The 26093-nt window shown below is 41.3% G+C and overlaps 1 protein-coding gene across 2 annotated transcripts in view; it reads right to left on the reverse strand.

Moving 5' to 3' along the window:
• Window positions 1–1500: 1500 nt before the first annotated feature.
• Window positions 1501–26093, reverse strand: part of creb3l1 (cAMP responsive element binding protein 3-like 1) — a 35441-nt gene continuing 10848 nt past the window's right edge. Inside the window, exons 2-12 of one of the 2 annotated variants that reach the window (XM_072671204.1) lie at window positions 22616–22820; window positions 18225–18394; window positions 13621–13705; window positions 12308–12507; window positions 11269–11418; window positions 11052–11110; window positions 10301–10369; window positions 7028–7127; window positions 5714–5864; window positions 4536–4770; window positions 1501–3697 (exon numbers count right to left, since the gene is read on the reverse strand). In XM_072671204.1, the coding sequence (XP_072527305.1) occupies window positions 3661–3697; window positions 4536–4770; window positions 5714–5864; window positions 7028–7127; window positions 10301–10369; window positions 11052–11110; window positions 11269–11418; window positions 12308–12507; window positions 13621–13705; window positions 18225–18394; window positions 22616–22820 (1461 nt within the window). In that variant the 3' untranslated portion in view covers window positions 1501–3660. Of the gene's footprint in view, window positions 3698–4531; window positions 4771–5713; window positions 5865–7027; window positions 7128–10300; window positions 10370–11051; window positions 11111–11268; window positions 11419–12307; window positions 12508–13620; window positions 13706–18224; window positions 18395–22615; window positions 22821–26093 lie in introns of those variants that run through there. The other variant, XM_072671205.1, reaches the window with a different exon arrangement.

The following is a 26093-nucleotide window of genomic DNA, read 5'->3' on the forward strand; positions in this document are numbered from 1 at the left end:
ACTTGATCAGTTAGTCGAAGAGGTGAATTTGCATAAGCACAGAATTGTATCAATGGTCTTTTTATTTATGTAGATTTCTTTGTAGTATATATATATATATATATATATATATATATATATATATATATATATATATATGAGGGGATACCTAGTAATAATATTTAAATATAATAAAGTAAAGCAACTTCATCAAGTATTTTTTTTCATCTATTCTGTTCTTTTCTATCATATCATGTTCTGTTGAATTGTACTGTAATTTATTGTGTTGGGTTGTGTTCTAAAAAAAACTTTAAAGCAATCTATGTGGGAGCCAGACCCAATATTGTAATTATGTAATCCTGAGGACATTTGAGTTCAACAAAAAGTTCAATTCATGGCTACACACAGACAAAAACACACATTTAAACACACCTACTCCACAAAGCAATCTACCCTTGTTCACTACGGTAGGTTTTTTAGTCAGACCAGACGCTGTGAAAGCATATCCACACAAACAAGGAAAAAATCAATTCTTCTCTTTTTTTTTAGATGCACTGCATCTAATGTAGAAACCTCATATGTCCCGTGTTCCACAAGAGGCCTACTCTCTTTTTAATAAGCCTGTGGTGTACTGTGCTTATTGTAGTGTTGCAGGACATGAGTGTAATGATTTTTCTTCAGCATGATGCTGATGTGCAGCCTGGCCGCAGTACTGCCCGCAGGCCCTTATGGAGCTGGAACTGGAGTTAGAATCAGCAATACCACTTTCACAGGGTCGGCGTCAGGTGAAGAGTGGAGCCACTGGGTTGGGGGGGGGTTATTGCCGCTGAGTCACACACTGTCCTATTTAGGAGACAATTACAAAACTCAACCTAATCTACAAGAACTCTTATTTTGCTTTGAAATATCTTGTTTTGCTTTATTATTTAACATTGTGTATTTACTGACAGCCTAAATGAAAGTCACATGGGGTTTAAGGACTTAAAACCTAGACCTAGACCAGGAGAGGTCATGTTGTGTGACTATAACTAGTAACTATAATTTATGTTGAAAAGACTTATTATTTATTGTTATTATTATTATTATTTATTATTACTACTACTACTACAACACTGACCCCTAGTGATGATATAGCAGTACTACATTGCAGAGACTGCTTTGGATGTGTTTGTCATATCTGTGTTAAGATGTGCATGTCAGTGCTTCAGTCATTCAGGCTGATATGCAGTGTGTTCAAACTTTAATGGCCTACTTGTAGACGCAAACTCTTGCATCATGACATGTTAATTAAGCATTATTGTGAAATTCAATACAATATAAAGGCAGTTGGTCCAGGAGCTCCAATACTGCTCAGTCATTGTATTAGATTTTTATAGATATAATATAAATGTATTTATATTTTCTTCAGTAGCCTACAGTAAAAGTCAAGACAGATTTAAGTGCTGGGAAGGACTCATATTTCATACTTGAGAGAGAGAGAGAGAGAGAGAGAGAGAAGAACACAAGGAGACAATGTTTTGCTTCTGCAAATTTTTGTATTTTGCTTCATTCTAACTCTACTTGAATAATACAGACAGAAAACAGAGAGGCTGGCAGAGGAGTTCCAAGCACAGAGATACATGCAGCGAGATACCAAAACAGTGCCAAAAGGTCCACAATGAGTTCCACCCCCAACCCCCCCAAAAGGCGCATAGTGAATACCAAAATGCATCAGAAATATAAAAATACATCCTCCATATTTACAGCTAGCACTGAGCATTAATGTCATATATACACAAGGCCACAAAATTGACAAGGACACAGGCGGCACCAACAACACTTACATTAAGAGTTTAAAGTAATCTCTCCAGATAAACACATTTTTACGCAAAAATGAAGAACATAGCAAATATTCAAAGCCATATTCTACATTCCGCACAAATCTAGATTCAACACCAACTCAGCTCAGGTTCTTTCGGAGGCTACGTTTAGACCCAAGCTCAGCCCACTCTAGAATTCCACCAGGACAGAACTGAAGAACCAGGATTAAGCCTAGAAGGGTTTCATCTGGGGAGGTACAAAGTCTCAATTAAAGACCTTACCAAGACCACATACTGCACACTCCCAGTTTTACAGTTCGGACAGACAGACACAGGCCGAATTACAACACAGTGTGAATGGTTCAAAGATCCATGGGTTCAAGGTTCTATCCCTTTACCAAATATTCAACAATTTTAAAGTATTTTTAAAATGGAACTGCGGGTCACACTGTACAGTTAGGACATGCGGTCTCAATTTACAAGAATGAATGACACCCGTCATATATGTATATTATGGTTAAAAAAACTGAAATGAAAACATGTTTTAAAGTGTGAATTCCTTTGCACAATCAGAATATCAGAATACTGAAGTTCAAGTTATGAAAGATGATTCAAAAATGTGATTTTATGATCACATTATTTACAACTTTGCCTTTGTCTTTTCACTTCCAAGGCATCCACATTTTCATTTTTTTTTTCTCGGGCACATAAAATGTATTAATAAAACTAGGCTACTATTAATTACACTATTAATTGAAAAAAAATAAAAAATAAACAAAAAAGGCCTAGAGAAATTTCTAACTGTGTGTAGGTCTTACAGCTGATTGTCCTGGTTCAAAATCTCCTATATACAAAACCTTCTTTTCTTTATACAGAATAAAGATAACACAAAAACTGTTTAACAGTTACGAACAACAAGATCATGTAAACTTTACATCATCCTTAACAATTATATACTATATATATATAAAAACAACAACATCACTTTTCTTTTTTTGTGCATAAAATAAATATGCTCTTTTTGGAATGCTGACAATACTAGAATATATTATGGATACTTTCAATTCAGTAAAAATGCATCTACCTTTTTTCAATTTAAAATAGTACAAAAACAAAAATAAAATACCTTTATCAGTTCTCAGTAAGAGTAAGCAAAAAAGGAACCTATGAAGCCTAGAAGTTGAGAAAGTTAGTGAAATTTAAATATGACTACATGGGGGGGAGACAAAGAATTTAAAGGCACTTAAATCAATTCGTTTTCCTAGTGCAAAACAAGTGCAGTCCAGCTTTCTCATTGGATAAACAGTTCTTATGGTGATTTGAAAAAGCAGAATAAAAGGCTATTAAACGGCATTAACTAAAGCTTAAAAAAAGAAACGTGAACATCAGAAAATCAGGCACCTGTGATTACACCAGTACTGGAAAACATTGTTTTGAAAAGGTAACAGAGAGAAAGAGAGATCTTTGGAAGAAGAATACCAGTTCCGGATGACAGTGGTGTGGTATTAGAGGAAGAGAAAAAATACAGAAAAAAAAAAAGAATCCTCTACCCCTCTATGTGCGACAAGCTATCTATCTCAAAACAACGACTGACAAACAACACTGATTCATTCACTCACAAGCTCATTCATTCACTCATTCATTTACTGACAGACACAGCATTTGGTGGATGCATTCACTCCTCTTCTTCTTCACACTTATGCCTTTTCTTTCTGTCCATCCTCTACAGGAGGCCACGTCCAAGAGTGGTGGTAATGATGTGTGGGGTCTTTTGGGTGGGGGGTGGAGTGGTAACACTAGGGGGCGTCACTGGGCTTAGGGTGACCTCAGGGTCCAGGGTCAGCGGAGGCCTGCGTGACGTAGGCAGCTCCGCTCAGAGGGGTTAGAAATATTCCACCCCACCTTTAGGATCACGCTCTCTGAGAGAGGGAACAGAGGAACATTGTTGTCATCTTTCTCTGCTGTTAAACATAGTGGCGGGTCATTTTTGACCCTATAGACAACACAATGGTAAAAAGCGGTCACTTTTCAACCCTTACAACATCTCTTGCTTAACTGTTAAAATAAATGTAATATATATATAGATTGATATGACCAGTCAAATGTTTGGACACACCTGGTTGCACACACCTGTGTGGTGATCATTATCTTAAAAACTAGGGTGACTATATTTTTTGTTTTAAAAAATGGGATACTGGGGACACACAGGTATCTGCCGTAGTTAGGATGTCTTGGCTGGGGGGGTTTAAGTAGGTAAATTAAACTGAGTCGTGATTATTTGGTGATATAGGCTATTGAAGGCTATTTACTGGTCTTGGTAAATGACTATGTTTATGCCCTACTTAGGCCTACTCTAAACCCTCCAATTACAACATCCTAAATACGGTGGATACTCCTGTTTGTGTCTAATAAAACATGTAAAAAATATGGTCACCCTAGCATTCGTATCAAATGTTTTTAGGATGATGATCAGCACATTTTCATTTAGGTGTGTCTGGCACTGTGTATATAAAATTCACACATTAGAGGCTAATAGAGGAGACAGGGTTTTTATGTGTGAAATTATGTCATTAAATAAAGCGTATAATAGCTAGTTAGTTTAACCAGCAAAAAATGGCAAACAGTTGTTCATGTTTATTGTTTTTTTAATCAATTATGAACTTGCAATGTTTTGATTAGCCTAAAAATGAAATGTACAAATTACCTCACACAACAGGGACTGCTGTGCTGACATGTAGCATGTGTGTTTTTACTTACCGTGTGTGGTAGTGTTGCTCTTGGTGGAGGAGGGGGGCTGCGCTGCTGTTGTTGTCCGGCTGGTTTGGGCTCAGGTACCTGCTGAGGTGGTTGGCGTGAGTCTGCTCATGGGTCTCACTCAGGTCCTGTGTGTATCGACGCGGCGCCCCCTCCCCTCTCTCCACACTCAGCATGCCCCCGTGGCTGGCCTCCAGCGGGGAACCCTCCTCATAGAAGAGCAGGCTGCGGGAGCGGACTACACACAAATACACAGAATAGGAAAACGGTTATTACTAGCCCTGAAATGAATGCTCTTCAGAACTACAGTATATATAGTTGGCTTGTATTGACCATATGTTAAAATACAGTTATAACTTAATATGGATCAAGTGTTAATGGTGACATCCCCTGGTCGTGGTGTAAACTGATGTAGGCCTAGCACGTATTGCGTTATTAGTTGTTGTGCATGTGGCTCTAGTTCATCTCAGGAGAACCAGAATGCATTAACTTGGGCCTCTATGATCTGCGGTTACTATGGCAACCGAGTCAGCTCAGCCAATGGCAGCCTCCATGGGGCCCTTCTCAAAATGGAAGAGGCTTTTTAAGAGACAGAGACAATGTTCAGAAGTGTGTGTGTACGTGCACACACATGTGTGAGCTAGATAGGTGAGAGAGAAGGCTGTGAGGTCTGCAGAGGTGGGAATAATGATTTGATATCACAGCCTATGTAAGACATCTAACACCAATCAGAGAGTGAAAAGAGTCCCCAAGATCTCAACAATAGGTCCAGAGAGGGAGAGAGAGATAGAGATAGACAGATCATCAGAGAGAGAGAAAGAGTTCATCAGTCTCTTAGTGCGTATAAAAGCCCAGACTGACTGATTCAGATGAAGACTGCAGCTTGAGTATTTTACTGCTTCATCAAGAGGTGCAAAATTAGCCTGACGCTCCAAGGCCACCAAAGATGTTTTGCAATAATCTGCTCACATAGAGGCCAACATAGTAAGTAGGCTAACGAAGGCTTAAGCAGCCATTAGCATAAGTTTCAGACCCCAAACATGTCTTCACTGACTGACAAAATCTTGGAAACTCCATTTCTTCACCAAACTTTTTCTTTAATATCAGTTTGAACTCGTTGAAGTCGGCATCACACTGTAGAGTGAACAGGCTAGAGCTCAGGTAGCACATGAGAGACGTACCCTGGCTGGTGGTGTAGAGGTCAGCCGAGGGAAGCGGGGTGGACTTCACCGTGTGTGAGGGTGAGGATGATGAGGAAGAAGAGTAGAAGGACAGCTCAGGCAGGCAGGGAGCCAGTGAGCCCAAAACCAGCACAAAACACAGCGCCACCACCTGGCCGGGAGGAGGAACCACACACACACGGTGAGACCACCACTCCGCCGCATGAGCTGATCTAGAGCCAGTTCGACAGCACTCACACATCTCCCACTCCCACACCCTCAGGTTCAAATGCTGTTTTTAACATGCCCTCGCTAATTTCACAACATGGCCACCTGCATGGCAAGTGACAGAGGGGACCACGAGGAACGGATTATTTTCAACACAAGCGTGCTTGCCCGTCGTCAGTAAGCACAGTAATGCACCCAGTTAAAGTGCCAATTTGAACAGTACGTTTGGTTCAACCAAGCAGTTCAATTGTTCCATTTACCACGGAAGTCAGATGTCAGAGCTGGGAATGACAGTGTTCCAGATAAAAAGAGTTTAGCACTCTTATGGCAAAGCTGACCAAAGGTTGGATGATACTGTGCTAATGTGCTAATGACCGGTCAAGTACTACTGCTGATGTACAGTGTGGCCATCTTGGATTTTGAGCTTGGGGTTGGTGAGGTTCCCCCAACTTTCCGAGTAGGAAATCCGACTTGAGAGGGCAATGCAGTTGAAATTTCCTACTTGGAACTCAGAAAATCTGACATTCCAGTTCAAATGGAAAGCGAGTGCCTGGCTTAAAGGAAAAATCCAGCAATTTTTTCAAAAATTCTGCTCAATTCAATGGTTAGGATGTAAAATGTTTTAACTTGCAAAAAGGTTTTGAATGAGGTACACACAGGGCGTAATAACCACCTGTGAACTAATACAGTAACAAAACTGAGTGCCCTTACGATTCCCGCAAGAGAAAATGACATGCACGTCAATGAGGGCATACTGAAAACAGTACTGAAATGCATGGCCGGCGTTGGATAGATACTCTGTGTTTGGTCACACTGTCTGACTCTAAATCTGCCCATACAGGCTCTCTCTAACGTTCATGCACACACCACAGATGCTAGCATGCAACTTCTACAGAGCTGGAGATGGAATCTCTAAGCTCTTTAGGTGTTTGACTGTACTATGCTATTTAAGTTATTCAGTGATAACTCATTCAAGAGTATTACAATGTGCAGGTGTGTGTGAGATATTACTAATAAGTCTATACATGTTTATGTGTGAAAGAGTGAGAGAAAGACAGATACAGCCAGAAACAGAGAGAGGGAGTAAGAGGAGGAGTGAGAGCATACCATGAGGCAGGTACCGGTCTGCGTAGAAGCCATCTTGCAGGAGCGAGGCACTTTTCCACTAACTAGAGCCTGAAGCTTCTGGAGCTGCTGCAGCAAAGACCTACAGAAAAAATCAAAGAGATTTAGGCCCAAATGTATTATAATATGTGTGTGTGCATGCTTCTTTAATGAAGATGAAACAGTGATATGATTTGGACACAATATACAAACCCTGATCAGAACTGGGCAATATTTTGATGTGATCAGATAATGGAGCTATAACTGGCATGTCACTTGATGACTATGCATCAAGAGTGATTATCACCATGTTGGGAAAGAGCTGAGTTTTAAACATGCTTTATGTTCTTGTACTGAAGATTGCAGTCTCTTATTATAAAGACTCTCTCTGTGAGCCTTTTTCTATTCCAAAATGCAGAGATCAAATGAGGATAACACTGCGGGAAAAGGACCGCATTACATAAACCATACTCTTTACGTCCAACTCCTCACTGACCTTACCCACTCAGCAGACGCCCACTAACATCCACCCACACTCACTACTACGAAGCTGCAGTCGGCAGGCACGACGTTCTTCACTCAACGCCTTTTATAGCCACAGAATAAAATCTGTGTCAGTTATTTAATCTTTTTTTTTTAACCTGTTCTAAATGCACACAGTGTGACAGTGCTCTCTACAGGCCACTCCACTCAACTACAATGAAAGACCAAAGGAGCATTACTTCAGCTTGCAGTAAAGGCATGGCTACGTAAAATTCTGGCAAACACGTGTTCAAAAATCAACCCAATTAACAGGAACTCAAATAAAACTCTTTCTCTCGCTCTCTCTCTCTCTCTCTCTCTCTCTCTCTCTCTTTAATATGAATGCAGATCATATTAAACCACTGAGGCAACAGCCTAAGGTATATTTCCACATAACGTTTTGTTATGCCCAGCGGACAATGGGTTCTCCTTTAGAAGTCTGGTTTAGTAAAGGTTTCTTTCTTTTTCCACTGTAAAGCAGATGACTCTGCCACTGTTGCTGCACTGCTGGATTGCTTATTAGGACTCTGTAAAGATGAGCTACTGTGGAAATTGTGGAAAGTGTTCTAGTCTCAATTTAATCACAGCAGTAATGGACAGCATGATCTGTTTAAAAAAAGATCAGTTCTACTCTTTCTGTTAGCTTATTATTGTTTATTAGCTTGTTTGTTTGTTTGTTTATGTAAAGGGGGCAGGGATAATTTCTTGGTCCATGTTGCAAATTCCAGCTTTTCAAGTAATAAATGGAACGAAACACGTTTGTAGTAACCAGACATCACCACTAGAGGTCACCCACTGCCCTGCTTATGTTAAATCCAACCGCAGACTCAGACTCTGAAACTATCCATCCATCCTACCATCTACCACTGCATCTACACGGCCATCCATTTATAAAGTCATCCATGGTTTATTTCCTCTTTTATTCAGTCACTCACTTATTCTATTGGCCCCTTACTCACTACCTCACTTGTTCCCTCAATCCCTTGCTTACTCAATCTCTCATTCCCTAATTCCCATTCTCACCCGCGACCTAGATTTTCCTTCTCATTTATTCCCTAATCCCCCTACTCACTACTTTACTCACTCATCTTGTCACTCACTCACTCTCTCACTTGTTCCCCCAATCCCTCGCTTACTCAACCTTTCATTCCCTGATTCCCATTCTTACCCGCTACAGTATTTTTATTTTTTCCTCATTCATTCCCTATTTTTACTTGTTATTCCCTCAACCACTACTTCACTCCCTCACCTCATCACTCAACCCATTGCTTTACTGTCTTCCCCACTTATTCCATCATTCCCTTGCCCACTTCCTCACTCTTTGTCCTAATTCCCCTACTTATTCCTTCATTCCATCTTTCACCCACTCATTCATTGCCTCATGTCTTTACTCACTCCTACAGTTATGCTCTCATTTCCGTACTCACTCTCTCACTCCTTATCGAATTCCTTCATTGCTTTACTCATTTCTTCACACATTCCCCTCACTCACTCATCTTGCCTTATTCCCATTTTCACTACTTTTTTACTCACTTTAGCCCTTTTGTTCACTCACTAATACACTTCCTGAATCACTCCTACTCTCACTCCTTCTATACACCAAATGCTCACACCTTCATTCACTTCCTTACTTACACCCATGAGGGCTGACAGGGAATATCACCCACATGCTCCAGATCAACACATTTTCAGTAAGGCTGGTGTCCCCATCTGATCCAGGGGCTCCAGTCACATGATCTTAAGTAGAAATATGCAAGACAAAAGAACCCCTAAACACTGACACATGGTGAAGTAAGACTACGACATGGGACGAGGGACAGCACGCTCACACCAACACACTCTGGGTCCAGAAATAACAACTTTTTTAGCCCTCACATCTAGAGCGCAATTAATAGTCTGTGATCCAACCCACCCACACACTTAAAGATACACATACACTCACTAAACCTAAACCCCCCTCACACCGGGTAGTTCCTTTGAACTTCAGTAGCTGAGTCAGAGGGATCTCTCCTTGTCCAAGGCGGCTCTGAGCCAACGCACACACACATGCACTTTATTCTGTAATGAGGAGTAAGCAGGCCCCATGCTGTGTGTGGCTGTAGGAGTGTACTGTTATAATGGCAGGACGGTGCCACAATGCTAACTTCACAACAAGCTCCAGCAGAGTACAGAAACCTAGAAATCCACCTAAAAACACAAAGGGGCCAGTGTGAACCTCCTCCAACCAAAGATCAACAAACCCAAACATGCTGGTGTGCCATACCTAGGATTGTGGGGGTTGTCTCTCCCAGTTACACTGGTCTACAATAATCTCCCCCATTCAGTACTCTAGGAAGTCCTCCACCATTTGCCCTGTCCTAAAATCTTCTAGTAGCTGTGTCTGAAACTGTGCTCTATTCACTATACAGTGCACTATATGGGGATTACTGATAGACAACAAATTATGTCCCCATGGGGGCAAAATACCCCGTGTTTGGTGCTTCCTGAGGTCTGGTATAAATGCAAATATCAGATCCACCAAAGAAATTTACTTCCTGAGGCTTTTTCTGAGCATGTGCAAAATGCTCGTGTTCCAGGCATGCAGTAGAACGAACTGATGGCATGACATTATCAGACAGTGTGTTTATGTATTCTCTATAATAGTCTTTATTCATGTTTTTATTATTGTTATTATTTCATAATCTCTCTGTCCCCACCTGTCAGCACCTCAACATTTACAAATACAGATACACACACACACCGTTCTTGTCTCACCTGTTTGCACTTTCGAGAGTCTCCACCTTCTTCCACAGTTCATTGTTTTCTGAAGTGTAGTTCTCCACCCTGCACATGTGCACACACACACAAACCACATGTTAAACACAGATCCCACATCCCAATGCATGTTATCCACATCATTCTGCCTACAGTGTCATTAACACCTGTATTATACATCAGTTTCTCAGTATAAATAAGATGTTTATCTATTGTCTTTTTAAACACATTTATGACGGATATGATTTTTATTTGTGACCTGTTAGTAAAACAGTAAAAAAGCACATGTATGTATGCATGTATGTGTGTGTGTGTGTATGTGTGTGTGTGTGTTCTGTGACTCCAGTCTCTCCAGTGTGATCTCTAAACCCTGAGAGCCTCAGAAAACATCGGATAAAATGACTCACACACACACATACACAAAATACACTCTTGTGAACTACTGCCACTGGCCTCAAGACAGAAACAATCACCCAAATACATAAACACAAAACAATGGAACAGGAGACATGAGCAAAGTGTGTAAGTGTGTGTTTGTGTAAGAAAGAGAGAGTGAGATATGTGATGTGTGTGCCAAGCTAGGAGAATAAAAGGGAATAAATGAAGGAGGTGGAGAGAAAACAGAGAATGATGAGAGGCAAAGAAAGGACAGAGTAGAGGATGAAAGCTGGACAAACAGAGAGGGGGAAAGAAAAAGAGAAGGAAAGAGAGAGCGAGAGAGAGAGTTAGACGCGTAGAGTTCAGCTCGTACTTTTTCTCCAGACACTCCACATACTCCTTCTTCTTGCGACGGCTTTCTTGTGCGGAGATCTGAAGAGAGAGACAGAGAATCAGGACAGAACAAACGACAGCAGTCATTTGATTTTAATCGTCACAGGAATGCTGATGAAATCTCAGCGCAGAACAGTCTAATTATATGTATATATATATATATACACTGCATGGTCCATACAGGCTGTTTCAGCTACCTTGTTTTTGATCTTTCTGCGCACTCGTTTGAGTGCCTTTTCCTCTGTCTTGGTCAGGGGCAGTTTGTTGGGAACAGGGTAGCCCTCGGCCATCAGCGTCCGCTTCTCCTCTTCTGTCAGCATCAGAGGGCCTGATGTCCCCTGCAACTTCTGTACAGCGTAAAAACAACAACAAACAAAATAAACAAATGGCACACATCAGCGATTTAACTACAACCAGAACTGTGCAGGCTCAGCAGATTGAAAGCCGAGATCAAACCCTAAAGTAAACAACAAAACATTTTTCAGAACCATGTCTGTTAGTTTTCGATTAGTGGTATTTTGTGTTTTCTGGTTAGAATCTGTATGTTTTTCATTACTTACAAAAACTAAAATTCCTTATTACAGCAATGAGACCAATGCAGTGAATCAGCAGGTCTTTATCATGCATAGCACAAGTATTACAATTTTGCCTTAAAACTTTACTTTAAACAGACACTTTTTCAAACACCTACTTCAAAGGTGTGCAGCTGTAGACTGTAACCCATGTGTTGATGCACAATTTACATTAGTTGTTTTTAGGACTTGAGACTATCAATGTTTCTTAACACAGAGCTGGTTTTGGCTGGATATTTTGGGGTATGGACCAATTTCAACGTAGCGGTCACACTGTCATGTGTGCAAACACTACCATGCCAGGGTTACTCCGAGAAAGATCCACTACTCAAATGACAACTTTTCAGCAGTGGTCCTGTGATCAGAACCTTACTAATTAAAAAATAGAGCAGAAGCTGACTAACTGTGCATGAAAATAGATTGGGTACCCCTACACAGTGCACTAAAGGATAGACTGGTAAGCAGACCTCCTAAAGAGGCGGGTGAGTGTAAGTACATTGCAGATTTCCAATTAAGTGGACAATACGTGCTGTTTGTTCTGGTACTGGTATTGTATCCCTACATTTTGGATCTCTGTAAGAAATACCAACCCCTAGGAATACATAGACACACGCAGATATGTACAGAAGTGTCTTTGTGTGTTGTGGTGCATATGCTAACTTACATGTGGGGCGGTCAGCAGTGGAGAGGAGGAGATGGCTGCAGAGGAGCGAGCCTGAAGGCGGGCAGGGCTAGAAGGGGGCAACGAATGAGGACTCTGCAGCCGGGCAGGGCTGGATGGAGGCAGCGAATGAGGACTCTGTGATCCATCGCTGTCACTGCCATGGCTGCTGGGAGGTGTGGGAGGGAGCTGTAGGTGCTCCTCTGAGGGGATAAATGAATAAACGATTAATTCTAGTACACAGCTGAGAATTCTAATAAAAGAGCTGATTACAAGAAGAGTTTCAACATAGCAGCCGCTGCTTTTCATATGACAGTACTACAAGGTTTAACACAAATATTGAGTACACAGCTTAAGATAAGTTTAATATTATAATATATACTTTACTATAATATTATTCTGAATATCTTAATGCTGTAGTAAAGCACATATTATTCTGTTGATTCAAAGCTCATAATGCAGCACAATGACTGAAAACATAGGGACACTCAGACTGCATATCATGGAGACATGTCATAGTTCAATTTTAGAAAGGCAAATGATTTTTAATGCAGCAAATTAAAGTTTTTATTTTTAGTCTGTGAGGTAGTCTGGCTCCTATAATCCTTTGTTTGCATAAAAGCGGCCAGATGTGCATGGTCAATGGGAGCCTGACCTGTTAACATGCCACTGGGTAAGTAGCAAGCTTAATGAAAAGCATGCAGGTGCTTCTGTTAAGCTTTAGGTCCACACACACACACACACAATGTACCATTTATGAATTAAAATTAGACACAGTTAGCATCAATGAGCCATTCACAACGAGTCCAAAAGAGCGCAAGATTGGAGCGATCTTGCAGGCAGCACATGCCACATTTAATCTGAACCCTTCACACACCCCAAAAAGAGTGTATTTATAACCGTGTAGTGAAGCAGACAGGGAGGTGTGAGAGAAAAAGAGAAGAAACAGGAAAACAGAGCAGAGAACAGAGTGATGCACAGTGACACAGTGTTAAAGGCAGGCTTCTTGACGGAGTGCTAGAGCACTGAATGACTGGTTTAGGGCTTAAGTTAACCAAGTTCCCAGTGATTTAGAGAATTCAGATGTGAAGAGTGTAAATGTGATTGTGACAAAAGGCCACAATATAAGCCTACTTAACAAGCTGCCCTTCCTAAATATTAATAATAGAAACAATTAATTACAGATAACATATTTTAATAATGATGGGGCCGCTTATCTAGCAGATGGCATACAATGATGCTGGCAGCTGTCCCATGAAAGTTTAACAGCCTAATTTGTCAACTAGCTGTGTCTGTATGTGGATGTGTGTACCCACCAGTGGGGACGCTCAGGAACTGGTTGGCTTCGCTGGGCTCTGCTTTGATAGTGGGTACAGTGTTAGTATTCTGTTCTTGGGCACCCTGAAAAAAAACAGATAGAGCAAAACAGCGATTTTACCATTAATACTGAATATATATGCATAGCCATTTGTATCACATACATAACATTTGGAATATGTCTGACTACCGATATTCAGTAGTCCACCATATCCAGATTTTTATCAGTGATACTAGTCCACTAGCTTATCTAAAAGGATCTTTCCTTTGTATGATCCAAAGTGCCACTGTATAATCTTCCTTGCAAACTTGTACTATTTATACACTATAATGTTTAATATAATGTTTGTGGACACCCCTTCTAGTGAATGGATTCCACTACATTAAGTTGCACCCATTGCTGACACCAATGTGTAAATGCACAGCTTGTCTAGTCCCTGTAGAGAAGTCCTGCCAATAAAATACTCTCAGAAGCAGATAGACATTAACCCATTGGCACCATACATAGTGCCAGGCATGGGCTAGAGGGGTATAAAGCCCCCAGCATTGAGCTGTGGGGGAGGGGAACTGTGTTCTCAGGTATGACGATGATGAGTTTGGAGATGAGGATGAGGTGGCATCCTGACCTCACTAACACACTCTTAATGTAGAATGCAATCAAATACTCAATGCTCCAAAAATCTATTAGAAAGCCTGTTACTCCAACAAAAGCAGGATTCAGTTTTATAATACCATTGATTTTGAACAAAACAATGAATGAGAAGATGTTCCAATACTTTTGTCTATATAGTGTGTCATAACTCCAGTATCAGGCCAAGAGAAGAATTGTTTTTGAGTCTCGGCTCATTTCAAGTGTTTCTTCCTTGTGCTCTTAGGGAGTTTTTCCTGCCACTGTCACTCTCAGCTTGCTCGTTGCACGGCTGGACCTTGATTACTGTAAAGCTGCTTTGGGACAATGTCTGCTATAAAAAGTGCTACACAAATAAAACTGATCCAAATGTAGTAAGCGTTCTGGAAGCCTGGAAAAATGACTTAAGGCAAGATTTCCAAACTCTCCAGTGGGCCACAGAACAGCACGGCGCTTTCTAGCCGTTTACTTGCTTTAACAGACCTGACTCAAGTCATCAGCTAATTATGCTTCATGAGTTGAATCAGAGGGGTTAGAGCACAGAAACAAACTTTTCCAGAAAGCCTCGGGATAGTTTCCACTATCTGTCATTTAGGAATGGCAGACAGCAGAATTTAGGTTGTAATCCAATTTATCTCCTTAACCATAAGACAGCCTCTATTTGTGAGGCAGCTGAAACGTTCAACACATTATGTAAAGCAGTGAGAAATCTTCTGGGTATTCTCTCTCTCTGTACACCCACACAGAGATACTCTATAGGACATGAATGTGATCATGTCTTGGATGGTATTTTCCTGCTTCCGGAGACAACTGTTCAAAAGTGCCAGAGCCTAGAAGACCCAGACGGTAAACACAGCTGAAGATGGGGAAATGTACTCAAACATACACACACAGACAGACACACACGAGGTATTCACACATTCATCCACAGCGACAGGTCACATATTGCTTTACAAAGTGGATCTTTACTACAGTGGAAAATGATGCATTTACTACATTGATTCAAACATGTACAAATGAAGGACAAAATTGCATCGATGCATTTATTACATATAGACTCCCATGTCTTTTGGAAACCCCTCTCTCAGTCAATTCGCGATCCACCTTCTGTTAAAACTGCATAATAATCACCCTTTAAAGAGTACATTCACCGTCAATATCTCAATATCTGCTGGTGTCCTGACTTCTCAGCATATGGGAATGCATGTTAGGGTTGCCTCTGCCACCAACAGTACTGGCAACATTCGAAAAGGTCCTCGATTTTATGGATGCAGCAGAACTAAACCACTTGAGGGCCCACCATCGGAACAGTGCAATTGTAGTGTATCGGCATAAAACGGCTTCTGTTGGACAAGTCACAAATCCTACAGGGAATATGGATGTGAACATGTCTGTGGGTGAAAGCTACAATAATAAATAGATCTACGGTTTATTCGTTCTTTAGCTGCAATTGTTTCTTCAAAGGTTCTGTTATATATACAACTGTGAATCCTCCAAAAACGTCCAAATACATAAATCTTCTTCACATCTTTTAATGGTTCTTCTCTCAATGGAAAATCTGTTGTATTTGTATATTAGAAATTACACAAAAAAAATCAGCTATAGCACATTTTTGGATGCTATATATTATATATATATATTTTACTAACAGTGTAGTGGTGACATGCTTTAATAGGAACAGTAAAATAAAACAGAAAAATAAATAGAGTTGCTCTTTGATTGACATGCGAGCTGAACGCACACTTCCCACAGAACTTCCTGAAGAAAAGCCTTCCTTCCGAAGATCAAAAACTATAGAAAGCTGTGTCTGAATTATAGTAATTACTGGATGTCATATTATAATGTCCTGTCATTTTGACTGTGTACTTATGTTCTCTTCATAGGATTCTGTCTGCGCCTGTGTCTCTCTCTCTCTCTCAGCGCACAGTGAAAAACGTACTGCATTACTTTATATCATTTCTACATGAATAAATTACTGCCCAAAGTATGTGAAAGGTTGAGTGTGTGCTGATGGCATATGGTTTATACATACTTTATACATAAGGTACACTAAATGAAAAAAAAAGTACTGGGACACCTACACATTACACCTAACACTTTTATTTAATTTAATGTGGAGTTGGTCCCCCCTTTGCAGCTGTAACAGCTTCCACTTCTACAAATTGTTGTAGTGTGTCTGCAGGACGTTTTGTCTATTCATCCTGAGGAGCATTTGTGAGGTCAGACACTGACATTGTACGAGAAAGCCTGGCTCACAAGCTCTGCTTTAGTTCAAACCCAAAAGTGTTTGATGGGGTTGAGGTCAGGGGTCTGTGTGGGGCCAGTGGGCAAGTTCTTCCACACGAAACTCACCTAGCCATGCTATTATGTACTCTTATAGGCCAACCCTTGAGAAACAACCCCATAGCATTATGCCTTCTCCACCAAACTTTACAGTGGGCACAATGCAATCAGGCAGATAACGTCCCAGACTCGGCCATCATACTGCCACTCAACTGATCACTCCATATGCTCCAACTCCAACACTTCATATGTGTCCCAATACTTTTGTCCATATAGTGTATGTTGAAATCACAGATAGGTATGTATCAAGTCAATTTAATACAATACAATTAATACAAATCCAATACTTCCTGCGCTGCTCTTCCTAATCACCCACTGCTTCAACAAGGTAATAGCTCAGTTTCATACACACAAATAAAACATGCTACATTAGCCAAAGTTACTAACAGAGCCCGAAGCTCTGTTAAACAGTAAAGTGGAAGCCAAGAATGTCAGTGTTCTTGTCCTGTGTGTTTGTATATGTTGGCAGGCAAACACCAAACACCTGCTAACGTACTGCTCCAGAGAGACAGCGAGAGAGAGTGCATGTGTGTGTGTGAGTGTGAGTGAGTATAAAAGAGAGAGCAGACTTTTTTTATGAGGTACAGATGAGGACGCTGGTCAAAGGCGAGTGTGTAATCAGAATAAACGGAGGAGTTTAACACGCTGATGGAGGATCACACAGTCGGCCTCAACAAAAGCACTGGAGCTGTGACTGCAACAGCTGGAGTTCAGGCCTAGGATTCACTGAGCTGAACTCCTAACAAACATAAACAGACACACACGCACGAGAGAGAGAGAGAGAGAGAGAGAGAGAGAGAGAGAGAGAGAGAGAAAACGAGAACATGTTCCCTGGGCAGAGCTCTAGTGCAAGCTGCCAGCTGACTACGAGAACAGTTCAGGATGTGTGTGTCTCTCATTCTCTTCCAAATGCAGCGGCGGTCCCTCTGGTTCTCAGTGTGTGTAAGGTTTATCAGCTTTCCTGTTCATTCTGTAACCTTGCATTCACTGCACCTTTGGATAAACTACTATATACATTCCATCTGTTGCGCACAGAAGCAAAATGCATTATTCTTTACGTATTAAAGCCATAATATGAGTTGACAGTTCATGAACTGATCTGATCCAAATGTGTATGTCATTTTCATGCAACTAAAATATATTACTGCCAGAAAATCTGTGGTTATGCAACAAACTGCATTGCAACAAACACAAACACAATTTAGCTTGCACTACATAGCAGCAAGACCAAACTACTAGTGGTCGGACTTCGTTTAAGCTTAAGTGTAGACTAAGTAGGAATTTGTAGGTGAAATACTATGGGTATTGATGTTTAATCAAAGGCAAGGTTTAATCCAGGTGCAAAAATCAGCCCATAATGTCCTCATATCTATGTGAGGTCCATTTCGTATTCCTATGACTTCATTAGAAAGTATGGATGCCCAAACCTTTTCTTTTGGAGGGCGGGGGGTACACTGCATATGGTAATATTCTGTTAATAAAATGCTCTAAATGTAAAAGGTAAATAAGAATTTAAGTTACATAGAATGCAAAAATAATCACACTGGGTGAGAAGTGGTGGGTTTACAGAAACTTTCTGGCAGGCCACACCCCAAACATCCATCCACACTTTGGGCAGGTCTTAGCTCTTACCTTGTCAAGAGTATGGCGTCTCTGTGGTGGTGGGGCAAGGGTGAGGGGCTGAGAAGCAGTGCTGGAGGTGGCCACAAGGGGTGCTGTGGTGGTGGAGGGCTCAGAGAGCAGGTTGGGTTCTTGCTTCACCAGGATTGCCGTGAGGTCCTGACTGAATGCCCACATGCCCTCTGAATAACAAAAAAAAACATACAGTGATGGTTAGCACAAGAACAACAGAATAGCCTTGTGGCTGCAGCCGGTTACAGGAAGGAACACATCTCTTTGTTTTTAGAACCTAAGCAGGAAAAATACTGCAGTGAAATTATCCACATGATTTTCAGAACTTACTTAGTGGTTGATTAAGATTATTAGTTGAAGCTTTTGTATTTGTAATGAAATAGCTTAAGCTTGATATAATTCCAGGAATTTATTCAAGTTGACACCTCAGCAAGTTACTCTACATAGAAATGCCACAATAATTCAGAGTAGATCCTGTTTTTGTTATGTTATTTAACCGGATTCAATGCAGTGAATATTGTGATAGCTCTTCAATGACGACTTAAATATATTTAAGAGATATTAGATTACAGATCTACAGTTGTACGCATGTTCCTTACTTAAATGTCCAATTAAGACATTTTCATATGCTTATGTCAACATCCACCTGTGAACACTGTCTGGGCCGGTTTACACAAACATTAATAAATGTCTATATGTGAGTAATAAGCGGGCTATGTATGACTGTGAACTAAAGTGTTACTAAAAATAAGAGACTACTACAGTAATAGTCACGTCACAATACAACAGAACTTGGAGAGGTCATTAGTGGCAGGCATGGCGCATGCCCAGTGCTACTTGTGTTTATGACCTGAAGGTTAGTGCAAAACAGCTCCCCTTTATTCTGCCCAAATGAGTCCCAGGCAGAAGGAGCGTGATCAGAGCAGCCATTTCCCCTCGTAAGCAGAAAGAAGCAGGCAGGGGGTGTGAGAGAACCGCTGCCTCTGTGGAGCTCTCAAAGCGGAAAGGCACACGCTCCAAACCAGGGGTGCTCGTTACCTCCACAGCGTTTGTTTGTACCCTCAATGGCAGGATCGATAAAACATTACGTGGCCTTGTAAAAGCAGGACAGCTGTTTTTGATGTTGGGCCTCTGTAGGGGAAGGCGAGCAGCGGGAGTGTGATTACAGCGGGAGAGGAAAGCTTTCTCTTCGCTTTCTCCAGCTCAGAGGAACGGCCTCATGCTCAGGCTCCTGTAGGGAAGCCCAGGGGAGAGTCATTTATACAGCGGATTAATTCCTGTGTGCCTCTCTGAATCAAACCCAGCCCAAAGAAAACAGGCTCTCGAGTGGAGCTGCTACTGTGCATCAGGGGTCAATCCTGGACCCATTTCAGTTCCTCAAAGCTAATAGGCAGGATGAAAGTGACTCAAAGCCCTAGTGAGACTCCACTCAAATCTAAAGTTCTATAAAGGATTTCTAAATATTCCTTTTTCAGTACCTGTGCACAACATGGAGTGAGTCATCATCAAAACACAGCATAACCATTTTACCGCATAGAACCACAAAGAAAGAAAGACTAAAAAGACCATTGAGATTGGTCATGCTGTTTGCTGTCCTTATGTAAACTCCACACGCCTTTTCGGGTGTGTCTTAAAACCCTTCACAACAATAGCTTTACTAAACTAGCCTGTAATTATTTTAATTTAGCATGCAAAATCTCAGACCCCTACTGGATATACTGAAGAGGCTTCCCTCCCTGTAAAAAAAAACATGCTCCATCCCCCAAAGGGCTTTACCCCCTGGGGAATGAATGTGCATCAGGTAGGCTTTGAAGTTTAAGCTACATCAGGTCTTATACTGAGCAAAATCCACTCTGTGCAGAGACCAGGGGAGATGCTCATTAGCTGTTTAGAAGCAAGCAGAAAGGGAGCAATAAAACAGCAAGTGTACACTTTACCAGCCTGCTACCCCTACACACAGCGTTAAAAAAAAGGGCTAGAAGACGCAGAACTGACAGCCATGTTGACTTTGGATCTGCAATGACTGCACTCAGTGACTGTTTGGACAGCTACGGAGCATGGATTCAGCTTCAAAAAAATTGTTGTTATCATTTTACAGAAACTTTATTATATAGCATATTCATTCACAGCAGTCACTCCAGTCTACATTGCTATCAAGAAGACAGCACATTTAATCTGCTTCTAGAGACATATGATAGTCTATCACTGTTGGCAGAACACCCTGAGAACAGTCTGACTGAGGTCAAAAGAAAGATATTTTTGTAGAATTGCATGTCATACAGGTAGACCCATGTTGTATTTTCATGCAAAAGATTGCTTAGGATAATAAATTAATAAATTATAAACCGTCGCTGTCACACAACAATCTTGTATCTTAATTTCACAGTTTTTCACTTTTACACAATTAAATCAATATTTCTTTTTTGGAAATACAAGGCTTTTGCAAGACAGAGACGATATTCAGGATAAATCTAGATTTTCTACAATGAGAGAAAACGGTCCATGGTACATTCTACTGATGCACAGAGCCACAATCGTAAAAACCTATATGAAAATAGCAAAAAAGGAACTGAAATTGTTTTTAAACTATTGAAATAATTTTCTGCAGTTTTTCCCCTAAAGCAGGAATCAAAGCATGTATCATACTGTGCAGGAAGCCAAAGCTTGGGCCTCCCTGAATCTCTGTGGCTTTACTGCAGCCCAGGACAGAGAGGTTACGCACACACAACTCAAAATTTAGGATGATGCAACACTCCAGAGCAGCCAGAACATTTTCCACAGACCCAGCCCCCCTTACTTTCACCTCCCGCTCCAGCTGAAGAAAAAAATCTGGAAAGCAGATATCATCTTTTTATTTTATTGATGGCTGCTTTTTTGCTTGGCCTAAGAGAGTGAGAGAAAGAGAGCGAGAGAGAGAGAGAGAGAGAGAGAGAGAGAGAGAGAGAAAGAGAGAGAGAGAATGTGTGCATTGGCTGTTTGCCTGGAATCCCCAGCTCTGCTTTCTGAGGCTGGAAGGCTGAGTTTTTGGCTGAGGCTGCATCAGGGAACCCTGTGCTGAACGGGAGCTCCAGGAGAAAGGGCAGACAGAGAGACAGAGAGAGAGAGAGAGAGAGAGCGAGAGAGAGGGAGAGAGAGAGGGGCAGCTTGTGCAATCCAGGAGGATGAGCTATACTTCTGCTATGTGCTCTATTTTGACAGAGATATAGGGAGTCCACGAGAAGCTGCATGGATTCAGTAGAAAGATAGAGGAAGACAGAAGCCAAGACAGTCGCACATTTCTCTTTAATGCATGTGTACCTGGCTGTCAGCCTCTGTATATGTGCACAAAGAAGCATGCTCGAATCTGTCCGTGTGTGCTTTGTGCATTTTTGTGCCTGGTGTGTGCAAGGACAGATGTGTGTCTGTATACTAGAGATTTGCACAAGTACTTGAGTACTCAGTTAACCGTTTGAGAGGTCAGTATCTGACTACTGAAACTACTGTTTGGAGATTTGTTTTCAACTTTTCATCATTGGGGTGTAGAAAACACACAGACAGTCACAAGTCAATTAATCATGGTTTGGTGTTTTAAATGCATGCCAGTAGGTATGTGGGTTATAATACACTCTACCACTCCAAAACATTAGTGCCTTGCTAGGTATACTCGCTAAGCGTGCACTATTAAGGGACGTATGACATGCATGTTAAAGGAGTAATTTGCTTTTTTTTGCCAGGTTAGCTAGGTCTGGAAACATTAAAAAACCCATGTCTCTGAAAAACTGATATGGTGGGAAATTATCCACTAAGGGGGAAAATATCTTTGGTAGAATAAAGCATCTACTGTTAAATATTCTGTAACTCACGTTGTTATCTGTGAATGATTCAGCTTTCATCATATGGATTCCTCTGTTTGCTGCTATTCCTAACACTAGTATTATTACCTAAAGGAGGAAACCTCCATCCATACATTTATTTTGGCCGAAGGACAAAATGTTGTGTTTTTCTTTCCCTGACATTAATTTAGATACACGTTCTTTAACCGTTGCAGATAGTTGAAATGTACATTCCTGGTGTATACTGCCCATCAAAAGTTTAGACATTCCCTCTTCTAAAACGGCATATTATATCTTATATTAAATGAACACTGAATTTCAAATTACCCATGAGCAGTGCTTTTTGATGGACAGTGAACCATCAGGAATCGATTAGAAACAACAACAGTAATATTCGATAAAGTACTCACTCACTCCCACTACCTGAGGAACACTTCCTAATTTCACAGTCGTGAAATAACAGAAATAAATTGAATGTGAATTTAATGATGCATCGACCCGGTTCTTAAAAACGAACCGAAATGAATCATTGTGTGAGAGTGGAGATTTGGTGTATGCTTGTGTGAGAGAGTCGCTCACCTCCATCATCATCTGATTTAATGGGCATAGAGGGACTCTGAGGGGCGGAGTCTCCGCTAAGGGAGTAGCTGTGTTCCTGCTGGATGTCAGGGTTCGGGGGCTCTAACTCGACGTCCAGCAGTGGCGTCCTCTCCGCCAGCAGGTGCTCGTCGAAAAAGCTGCTGAAGAGTTCATTGGAGAAGTCCTCCATCTGTTCTGAGAAGTGCTGTGGGGCGTGCAGAGAAAAAGAATAGCTCAGTAAAAGCACTGAAAATGGAAAAGTGAATTTTGCTATTTCATTGTGTTTTCATTTTGTAAATTTGGGACTTTTTGATTTGTTAAGACAATCAGAACCCTAAAGCTTATTCTTTACGCTAATAACTGTGCAAAGATGTTTTTAAGAGACCCAGCCGTAATTAGTAATAGCTGCTAATAAGGTTTTGATTTTGGTATCTATAAGTCAAAACGGAAAAGGGTTGGCTATAAAAAAAAATTGGCTACAACAAAATATGACAACACTCTCTGTCTGACACACACGCATGGTGACGCACCTTGGAATTTGCTGTTGCTCTGTAAAGAAACTTGACGCTGACGTTTTAGGGGTGAATTCTTATTCTACTTCCCCACAACACAGTTAATTTGTCCCTCTTCTATATAAATTAATAAGCTAATTATTAAGTCAGGAAATTAAGGTCCCCATTTTTAACCCAGTCCCTGACAGCATCTCATATTTGCCCTCAAATACAAACGCCATTATAATACTAAGTTAGGGTGTCTGTGTGTGTGTGTGTGTGTGTGTGTAAATGAGAGTGTGTGCATTTGGATGTGTAAGTTAAAGCGAGAAAGACATTTGAGTGAGTGTGCGTGTTTGCTAAGGAAGGGTGTAACAAAGGTGTGTGAGGACCTGACAGTGTTTACATCCTGGTGAACAGGTGTGTGAGTGACGCACCTGTGGGGTACTGAGCACATGGACCAACCACAGGTGACATTCGCGCACGCACACACACTACTCAATTTGACACACACGCCATAGTTACACATTTCCACCAGGATACGACACACGCTCTCCACCTGTATGTTCCCACGGAATCCCTTGACCTTGGTGACACACAGAAAAGGGAGACAATGTGGGCCGGTGTGGCCTAATAAAAAACTACCGGCTATATTAGTTACTAGGGCTGGACGATACAAGAGAAGAATACAGAGAATACAGTATTAATAGCATTGATGAGTCAATTGTTGGCCCATTTATGAACATTGAGGTTATAAGGACTTAGAGGCCTGCATTATTTTGACCAAGGGTGATAATTCACTCTTTTTAGATTACATGGACACTTTCAGTCATCAAAACTCCACAGAAAACCCTTAGCTGGAATCATGATTGTTTAAGATTTGCATTAGAAATATTTAAATGATAACTAACAAACAATATACTGAGCTGTTGTAAAGAGTGAAAAGTCTTAGGGTTATTAAGTGAGTAATTCGCCTGCAGTGTTAAGGGTTAATTAGTGTAAAACGCAGAACCATTGCAGTGCTATGATTCTGTACCCCCTAGGCTAGGGTTTATCAGTCTTTCCTGGAAAACCTGTTAGACTTACAAGCAAATAATCAGCAAACCGGCTCTCGGTATTCAGTGGCGTTTATAGAATGGCACCCTGGGAACACCCTGACCATGGGGTGCTCTTATTGACGCAAGTGCTCCTATCGTCAGAAGCGTAGACTAATCACTATGGCTAAGTGCTCGACCATAAACAGTCCCACCCTGCAGCTTTGATGTGCGACAGGAGCTTCCTGTTGCTGGTTTGTGGGGCGGATATGTCCACGGACCTCGGTAATCCACACTGAACCAGAGGAGCAGTTTTAAAGAGCAGAACTGCAGTTTATAGTGCTTCATCCGAATGAGCAATGTGGACATTGTTATTAGCTGAGAAGCATCAATCACAGGAATAAAATGAAATCTTTATTCTTGTGGTCTGTCAATACCAAGCGACAGAACAGGTGCCAAAAGGAGCGTAGTTGCACTACAAATCTAAACTTCTAAATGATTAAATTTGTTATGCAGTAAAAAGCACCAGACTCTCAGATGATTGCTAAAAGTCTGGCTTGTGAGACTTAAAGCTGTAACAATCTGAAGGTTTCTGTGTTTAGCTCAATAAGCACTAGGTGATTTTTTGTTTGTTTGCTAGAGCATTAAAGTACTACACTTGACACAGAAATCAAATTTCCCCAAAGAAGGGAGAAGAAAGTCTTGTCAAAGACAAATGCAGTTTCAGTAAGAATTTTGCCATGCTGATTCAATATGCAGTGCATGGGCAGCGAATAGGCCTAAGAACTACGAGAGGCCTGCTGTCCAGCACCCACTGAAAGTCCTCTCTCTGGCCTTTGCCTGGTCCAGATGATGCAAGAGCAAAACTGCTGATGCAAGAGCTCTGAAATTCCACATCTGGAGTTCAGAGAGAGAGAAAATAGAGAGTGAGAAAGCGAGAAAGGAGAATTCCAGGCTGCCACAGAAAGCATCAGTTGTCCCAAGGGTGCACGACGGTGCGTATAACCTCTCCATGGCCTCGGCAACGTCTCGTCTTTCTCAGCTGAGGTCAGGAAGAAGTTAAAAAAGAGGCTCTCTCCACCCCCCCCCCCTTTCCCTCCTACCAGCAGCCTGACAGACTTTTTCTCTCTGATCCATCACAGTCAAAAATTCTGCTTTAATTTCAGTGATTACAGTGTTACTGTAATAATCAGAAAACAGGCATTTGACTCTGGTTGATCTGTTTAATATATAGATGTGAGACACAGTGACTGTTAACACCTTAGTTCAAAAACACAAAGTAAAGTCAATTCAATTTAGTCGTCGTCTTAGGGGCGCGCTAAATGATACGGTAAGCGTGAGCGACGGCCTGTCTGAGAATGCTTATCATATGGAGACTGCGGTATTTCCAGGTGAGATCCGTTCAAAGGAGACAGAGAGAGAGGCAGTGAATTGCGGCATTACCTGCATTACACGCTTTGGGAAAATAACGGGTTGTTCCAGCCGTGTGAGATGCACCATGTATGGCTGCAAAGTCTTTGAGTGAGTGTGTGTGTCTGTGTGTTCCAGCTGGCTCCTCTTTGAGTATGTTCAACCCGTGTGTGTGTGTGCGTGCAGATGGTGCAGCTGGCTGTGTACTGAGACCATCAGTAGTATCACACACACCACAAACATTGCCAATGCACAGGAGGCAATGCTTAGAAAGTCTGTCATTCACTGCAGTTCTGACTGCAGTACACCAGACTGGGCACAATCTAGCCCTGTGCTGGGCTCATGCCAGTGTTACACTGTGCCATGACTCGGACTTCCTTTAAAAGTGCCAAAGTCAAGGGTTTACCGCAGCGCTCCTAAATACAGCTACAAAGTACAAACACACCCGACCCAAATGAAGACCCACCTTAACTGAACGATGACAATGTATCTCCCCCTGCTTAATTTGAGAAGTGCAGTGGTATTGCAGTTGGTGCTGAATGT

This window comes from Salminus brasiliensis, chromosome 25 (assembly GCF_030463535.1).
Source record: "Salminus brasiliensis chromosome 25, fSalBra1.hap2, whole genome shotgun sequence".
Lineage (NCBI taxonomy): Eukaryota > Metazoa > Chordata > Actinopteri > Characiformes > Bryconidae > Salminus > Salminus brasiliensis.